Genomic DNA, 7,755 nt, shown 5'->3' with positions numbered 1-7,755 from the left:
GTGCTGGGAGCAGGAGGAAGGGTGGTCTCTGAGCAGGGGGAAGGGCTGTCTCAGAGCACAGCAGGGTTGGTCAGCGCAGAGGCTGCACTGGGAGCTGCACAAAGGTGTGATGGCAGCAGGGGAATGGCTGTGCTGTGCTCGGTGCTGGGTGCTGGCCATTCCACATGGAACACGGGCACAGCTCTGGCAGCTGGGATGTCACAGGAGTTGTGGGCATGGGGACCAGAGAATGATGGAATCCTCAAATGGGTTGTCTTGGAAGGGACCCTAAAAATCATCTCATTCCAACCTGAGCAACCTCCCACCACCCCAGGTTGCTGAGGGCTCCGTCCAACCGGCCCTTCAACGTTCCCAGGGACGGAGCCTCTCAGGCCCTGCCTGTGCCAGTCCCCTCCAGCCTGCCTGGAAGAAAACATCTCCCTCAGATCGACCCTAAATCACCCTCCTTCAGTTCAAGCCATCCCCCTTGTCCTCTCCCCACAGGCCCTGCTGAACACTCTGTCCCAGCTTTCCTCTGGGCCCCTTCAGCTCCTCCCCGGGGCCTTCTCTTCTCCCGCCTCAGCAACCCCAACTCTGGCAGCCTTTCCTCAGGGCACAGGGGCTCCCGCCCTCGCAGCACCTCGCAGGCCTCCTCTGCACTCTCTCAGCAGCTCCATGTCCTGCCTGTGCTGAGCACTCAGTGCTGGAGGCCGCGATGAGCCCTGCAGGGGCTGCAGCTTCCTGGGGAACAGTGGGGAATGGGGGGTTACCCCTGCAGAGGAAGCAAACACACTTTTGTGCTTAGAGAAAGGCAGGAAGATGCTGCTGGTTCTTGGTGGAGTGTGCAGGGACGTGTCAGGAGCAGGTCCTGTGTGTCCCTGTCCCAGCACACAGCCCAGAGCAGCTCCATGGGGCGCCTGGGCCGGGCTGCGGGTCCATCCCCAGCTCAGCTCACAGATCCCTGTGTTCCAACAAGCACAGGCTCCAAAGCAAACCCTGCCCATGGGGACACGGCGTCCATGCCATGCTGGCTCCCTCCAGCTGAGCCTGGGCCTGCAGCAGCCTGGCTTGCTCACCCAGCAAAGATTTCCCCAAAGGATTGGTGGAGCCTGAGCACAGCAGACCTTGCAAAAGCCAGAGGGCCCATCCTGATGCCTCTGGGACTCTGAAGCCCTGCTGAAAGGAGAGGCACGGGGCATACAAATCTTCAGGGGTTTTATTGTCAGGAGAGGAACTTCTTTATAGGAAAGATGGGTTTCAAAACTGCACTGCTCTGCTCTCAAAATTAAATGTACATAGATATACACACACATACATATTGATAGAATAATGACCATTTTGCTGTGTGATTATAAACCCAAACAAGATAATACCGATTCCCAAACAATTCTGCCCAACCAGGGCAAGGGGATCTGACAATTCCTGCCACCTGCTGTCCCATGGGAGCCCACCTGGACACCATGGCAGGAGCGGGACAGGCACTGCTGGCTCTGCCTGTGCCACAAGTCTCTTCATGCCCCACCACTTGGCAGTAGATGCTGAGACAAGAGGAACTCTCAGGGTGGCACCACTGTAGGTTTTTCCTCTTGCAGAGCAGCTTGCCAGGCTCTGGGGGGGCTGTGCAGGGCTAGACCATCCTGGTTGTTCTGTGGAAATGTTATAAAAGGCCGGGTGTTACATCTGCCCAAAGACCTGTCTGGCCACACAGTCATCTCCCCTCATCCCAGACCTTCCAGCTGGGAGGAACGAGGCAAGAGCCATGAGTGAAAGCCCTTGGCTTCACAGCAGAGGTTTTGATCAAGGTCCCTTTTGGCTGCAGCCCTCTGCCAGGATCCCTTCTTGTGGCCAATCTGCTTTTCCAAGTCTTCAAGTGTGGCCTCATCTGAGCAAGTGAAGGTGCTGAGGAAACAGCGTGAGCCGGACGGGGTGGGGGGCAAAGAGCTTTTGACCCTTGAAGAAGCCTAAAATTCTGCCCAGCCCTGTTAACTGTCCCTCCTTCCCCGGGTGGGCTCTGTCCCCAGTGCCCTGCACCCAAGCCAGCCCAGGCTCCCTAGAAAGGATCTTTTTCTCAGTCAGGCTCTGCAGGATGGCCACAGTGTTCGTCTGGAACTGCCCCAGCGCCTGCACTCGCACGGGCTGCGGATCTCTGTGTGCCCTTTGCCTTCCTCTGGGATGGGGGGGTTTGGCTGCAGTCAGAGCCACAGCCCCACAGTGCCCCCACGGCTCTGCCTTGTTCTGTACAACTGCCTTGTCCCTACAGCCCCCCACCAGCACTGGATCTGAGCCTCAGGGCTCTCCCCACTGTTTTACACCTTTTTTCAGCCACTCTCTTTTTGCCAGGCTGCATCCAGAGAATCCATAAACCTCCTAAGAGGCTCTCCTCATAAAGGCCATGTCCTCATAAACCCCATAAACGTTGTTGCCTAAAAGGCTGCAGAGGAAAAAAGACTCCAGGCCCAACTGGGCAGGAAGTCAGAAAAGCAGCAGAGGTTTCCATGAGCCTCCAGGCTCCAGGAATACAAACCCACACCCGTCCCTTCCAACGCAGGGGTTACAGTTTTTATAACGATTTCCACCCAATGCCCGTCCCGTCCCCGCCCCGGTTCTGCCCCGCTCTGCCCCAGGAACGCCCGTGGGGAATTGAGTCTGGGGGAGTTTGGAGCTTTGAGCCGCTGCAACTACAACTCCCGGCGTGCCCCGCGCGAAAAAGGGTGCGGGGCTTCTACCGACGGTGCGCGCGCACAGCCCCGCGGTGTCTGCCGGGAAAACGATGGCGGCGGCAGCGGGATCTGCTCAGCCCTGTGAGCCCTGGCGGAGGCTGCGGCGGGGCTGGGGATGCGCTCGGGGGCTGCGGGGAGCGCGGCTGTGGGCGGGAAGGCTGGAGGGCTCGGCAGAGTGGAGAGGAGGGGCTCGGGGGTTCCCGAGGAGGTTTTGAGGTCCGTGAGGGGCTCTCGGAGGGGATTTGGTGTCCTGAGGGCGCTCAGAGGGGAGGGTGAAGGTGCCTGAAGGGGTTTAGGGGGTCCCTGAAAGGGCTGGGGCCTCGGAACCCTCGGGGGGGGGAGGGGCGGTTTTAACGCCATGGCAGCACTGCGCAGGCGCCCGCGGAGTTTTCATTAAAGGAACTCCCATGGCGCCCTGCGCGGCGCCGCTATTGCCGTCGTGCCACAGCGCCGCCGTTCGGCTGGGCGGACCGACCGCAGGGAAAGCGGGTCCCGAAGCCCCCCCGAATACCAGAGACCCCCAAAACTCAGCACACAGAGACCCCACAGGGATGGGATCCCGGTGGTCTCCTAAAGCCTATCAATGGGGCTCAAGGGGTCTCCCAGCCCTCAGGGAAGGGGTCCTGGTGCTACCACCCAAAGTCTTGATGGGGAGATGAACCACATATAGGGTAAAGGGATCCCAGTGCCCCCAGTATAGCCCAGTGACCTCCCAGTGGCTCTCAGTATGGCCCAGTAACACCCCCTAGTGACCACCCAATGTTTCCCAGTGACCTCCCTCTACTCCTCAGTATGGCCCAATGATCCTGCAGTGGGCACCCAGTAACCCCCAGTATGGCCCAGTAACCTCCAATTGTCCCCCCGTGTGTCCTGGTAATCCCCCAGTAATCACCCTGTCCCTCCCAGTGCCCTCCCAGCGCCCTCCCAGCATCCCTCAATAACCCCCCAGTCCCTCCCAGTGCCCCCTGGTTCCCCCCAGTGTGTCCCAGTATACCCCAGTAATCACTCAGTGTCCCCCAAAGCCACCCAAGTGTCTCCAACGTGTCCCCAGATGCCCTTGACCTTTCTGTGAGCGGGGGGGGATGGAGCCATTTTTGGGGTCAGAGGGTCCAGGGGGGTCTTCTTGGGGGAGATGGAGGATTGGGGACATCAGAGATGGGGTTTTGGGACAGTGGAATGCAGGGTGTCAAGGGGGAAACTGGGGCCATGGGGAGGCCCTGGGGACATTGGAGACACCAGGAGGGTCTCAGGGTGTCAAATGGGAAATTGAGGACAGCAGGAGGGTCTAGGGGATACCAGGGGGGTCTCAGGACTCACCTGCTCGTGGTGCTGCCCCTCCTGTTCCCACCAGGCCCCAATAAGACCCCCCAAATGTCCCCTAACCCCCCTTTTTCATTTAATCACCTCCCCCCTCAGATCCCTTTTACCCCACAATGCTCCTGAGACCTTTTTTAACTCCCCCAAATGCACCCAGAGGCCCCCAAAACGCCCCAAATCCCAAACAAACCCCCAGCAAAGAGGGATCACCCGGCACCCTGGGACAGGAACACAGTGGGCTGTACTGGGGGCACTGGGCTGTACTGGGAGGGCACTGAGGGGGCACTGGGCTGTACTGGGAGAGCCCTCATCCCCAGAGCCCCTTCTCTGGGCATCCGTGCCATGGTGTGGGAACCACGGCAGGGTTGGATCAAGGGTTGCACTTGATGATCTGGGAGGTCTTTTCCAAGCCGGCTGATTCTGGGATTCTCTGGGTGCCATTGCCAGGGCAGCACATGCTGGAGGCTCTGTCCACAGGGGATAGATGTGTCTGTGCAGACAGAGAGACAAGGTCAGTCTGCAAAGATGTGGGGTTAGAAAAGCAGGAGAAGTTGTGGGGTGAGAAGAAGTTGTGGGGCAGGAGAAAGAAGCCCCCAGGCCAGTGCAAGCAGACCCCCCTGGGCTTGCACATCATCTGCCCTCCCTGCAGGTTCCTGTGCTGGAGAGCAGGCCCTGAGGTGGCCCTGAGCAATGGCCCGGAGGTGAGCCCAGAGCTGTCCCTGAGGTGGCCCTGAGAAGTGGAAGGCAGAGGTGGTGCTGAGGCAGGAGAGCCCCGTGCTGGGGAAGAGGCTGATCTGGGAGTGCCCAGCAGCGAGAAGGTGCTGTGTCCATGCCCTGTGTGCCAGGTGAGCTGGGGCTTTGCTGCAGAGCTGCGGGCGCTGATTGGAGCGGCTGCAGCTTCTGAGCTGGTGGCACCCAGGAACACAAAGTGTGCCCGGCCACGGAGCCTGCAGGGAGGAGCAGGGACAGGGTCAGGGCCACTGTCAGCCCGGGGCTGGCTGGGCAGACACAGCAGTTTTGGGGTCCCCCTGGGAGCTGCCGAGGGTGGAGGGCGGAGCGGGCGATGCTGGAGCTGGGGGACCCCCGGCAGGCTGGAGGGGGGAGCACGGAGAGGGAGGAGCCCCAGGACCCCCGGGAGCCTGAAACGGGGGGAGCGGAGAAGGGGAAGCCTGGAGAGTGGGGACCCCTGGGATCCCTGGGACAACAAGGTGGAGAACCTGGAGAGGGGGAATGTCTGGGAAGGTGGCACCCCGAAGGTGAGAGTCAGAGGAGAAGGGACCCTTGGGACCCTCAACACTCCCAGCATCCCTAAGAGTGACCCCAACATCCCAGACAGGAGAGACCCTCTGAACCCCAGAGGGGAGAGACCAGAGAGGGGGAACTCCTGGCGGAGATTTTTTTGGGCTCATCCTCATAATTTAGATTATATTTTATCTGAATCTCAGCTTTTTGCAATTTTGGGGGCAGGGGTCTTCTTGCTATTTCTGAGGGGTTTTTACCTGAATCTTGGTGGTTTGGGTTTTTCTGGGTGGAATCTTGATGTTTTGGAGGTGCTCCAGAACCCTGAAGTTGGGAGATGGGGGAACCTTGGATTGCTGGGAGCTCCAGCAGCCTGGAGAGGGAGGGCAGGGACCCTGTAGAGGGGAGACCCCAAATACACACGGGACTCCCAGCAGCCCGAACAGGGGGGACCTCCAGAATCCCAAAGTGGAGAGAACAGAGAGGAGAAGCTCTTGGCTGGGTTTATTTTGGGCTGAATCTTGGTGTTTTGGAGGTTTTTATCGTCCCAGGATGCCCGGTGAGTTCCACAGATCACTTGGGCAGGAGGAACCCCCAAGCCAATGCGCTCAGCCCTTTTTCCCCCCCAGCAGGATTTGTCCTTCCCAAAGCTTGGTCGGATGGAGGAGGAGGCTGCGAGGAAGAGGAAGAGGCCACGGACCCCCCAGGCAGGTGAGGAGGAAGTCAGTGCCCTTTTGACCCTGTCTTGTGGTGCCTGTGAGGGCCACATTTGGGGGATGTCCTTGGCCTTCCCTCTGGGCCGGAGGCAAATCCCCTGCCTGTCCTTCTTCCTTCCTGCCTCAGGCCCCGAGCTGAGGACGGAGAGCACGGAGGACAAATCCCCCCGGCAGAGCCTGGTGGGAGAGGCCGTTTTGAAGGGCTCCCCGGCGCAGGAAGGCAGCGGGGAGGAAAAGGCCCGGAGATGCCCCCGGAGGAGGGGCTGCAAAGCCAACCCAGGGAGCTCTGAGGAGGAAAGACCCGTCCTGTGCCGGGAAGGCGGCCAGAGCTTGAGCCGGAGCTCCGAGCTGGTTGTCCCTGAGCAGCCTCCCAGCAGGGAGAAGCCCTTCAGGTGCTTGGAATGTGGGAAGAGCTTCAGGAAGAGCTGGAACCTCCTCAGCCACCAGCACATCCACACTGGGGAACAGCCCTACACGTGTAGGGAATGTGGGAAGAGCTTCAGTGACATCTCCACCTTGATCCGACACCAGCTCATCCACACTGGGGAACGACCCTACAAGTGTTTGGAATGTGGGAAGAGGTTTCAGACCAGCTCACATCTTCTCACACATGAACAGACACACACAGGGGAGAGGCCCTTCCACTACACCGATTGCGGGAAGGGCTTCAAACACAACTCCACCCTCATCACCCACCGGCGCATCCACACCGGGGAGAGGCTCTACAAGAGTGGGGAGTGTAGGAAGAGCTTCACCCACAGCTCTACCTTGACCAAACACCAACGGACCCACCAGTAAGGGAAGCCCCTCGAGTGCCCCAACTGCAGGAAGAGCTTCGGCCACTGCTCCCATCCTGAATGACCCCCTGATGGTGAGGCAACCGCTGGAGTCCAGTGAGTGTCAGTCCATCCCTTTCTACCAGAAAGGGCCAGTCACCTTTCCCGGGGGCAGGTTGTGCCAACAGAGCCCTTCCTGGGGGGCGTGTGGAGATTCCTGCCTTGGCTGGGGACCCCCAAGGTCAGTGCTGGAGGTTGAGAGCAGAGATCTCCCCCCGAGCGTTGGTCTGGGGAAGTTCCATCCATCTCTAATTCATAATTCTTGCTTTGGTGCGAGCTTGAGTAGAATTGCTTCAACAGTTGCTTTAGTGTAGAGCACTGTCCTATCTTATGCTGTAGTACTGGTAGTTTTAGTGTTTCTACTGTGCAGTAAATAATTCTGATGAAGGTGTTTTGTCTGATCATTTGTAACCCTAAACAATTCATTTCTATCAGTAGATGTGGTTTGCCATCCTTAAAACCTGGGGGACAAAAGTGTTTTAGTCCCACCTCTGTAATTCCTCTGAACTGAACCTGTTGGCATAACCCAAGGCTGAGATTGGATCCAGCAGCCCCCAGCACCTCACAGTAATTTGGGAGCTCAGGGGGCCACCCCCCCTTTCCCAGCCCCCCTGTGCCCAAAGACCCCCATGGGACTGTTGGATCTGCCAGACCCCCCCCACTTTCCACCCTTCTACCTGTTCCTTCCACTTTTCCATGGTCCTCTCAATCCACAGCCCCTCCCAGATCATTCTATGGGTCCCAACCCCCACATTTTTCCCTCCTCTCCCACCCCTTCCACATCATCCCCCCAGTCTCCAACCCCCTCATACTTTGTTTGGTGGTCTCACCCTGCCCTTTCCCCACTCTTCTCTCCCACCCATTTTCCATGAACCTCAGTCCCCCTCAACTTTTGGGGGTCCCACTGCCCTCCCACTCAGTTTGGGGTCCCACCACCCCTTTTATCCC

General features: G+C 59.0%; 1 protein-coding gene across 6 annotated transcripts; it reads left to right on the top strand.

Moving 5' to 3' along the window:
- The first annotated feature begins 2,740 nt into the window (after window positions 1–2,740).
- On the top strand, window positions 2,741–7,440 carry LOC126651598 (putative zinc finger protein 56). 6 transcript variants are annotated; one of them, XM_050337556.1, is made up of 4 exons: window positions 2,741–2,780; window positions 4,666–4,861; window positions 5,885–5,962; window positions 6,099–7,440. In XM_050337556.1, exons 2-4 carry the CDS (start codon window positions 4,846–4,848, stop codon window positions 6,767–6,769), a joined length of 765 nt encoding a protein of 254 aa, XP_050193513.1. In that variant the 5' UTR covers window positions 2,741–2,780; window positions 4,666–4,845; the 3' UTR covers window positions 6,770–7,440. The 6 variants fall into 6 exon arrangements, with proteins under 6 accessions (XP_050193513.1, XP_050193514.1, XP_050193515.1 ...); XM_050337557.1 differs by lacking the exon at window positions 2,741–2,780 and adding an exon at window positions 2,904–2,915; XM_050337558.1 differs by lacking the exon at window positions 2,741–2,780 and having other exon boundaries at window positions 4,017–4,861; window positions 5,888–5,962.
- The last annotated feature ends 315 nt before the right edge of the window (window positions 7,441–7,755 follow it).

Source organism: Myiozetetes cayanensis, unplaced genomic scaffold (assembly GCF_022539395.1).
Source record: "Myiozetetes cayanensis isolate MyiCay16 unplaced genomic scaffold, myiCay2020 scf697, whole genome shotgun sequence".
Taxonomy (NCBI): Eukaryota; Metazoa; Chordata; class Aves; order Passeriformes; family Tyrannidae; genus Myiozetetes; species Myiozetetes cayanensis.
Note: the sequence above shows the minus strand (reverse complement) of the source record. Positions and strands in the feature narration are given on the sequence as shown.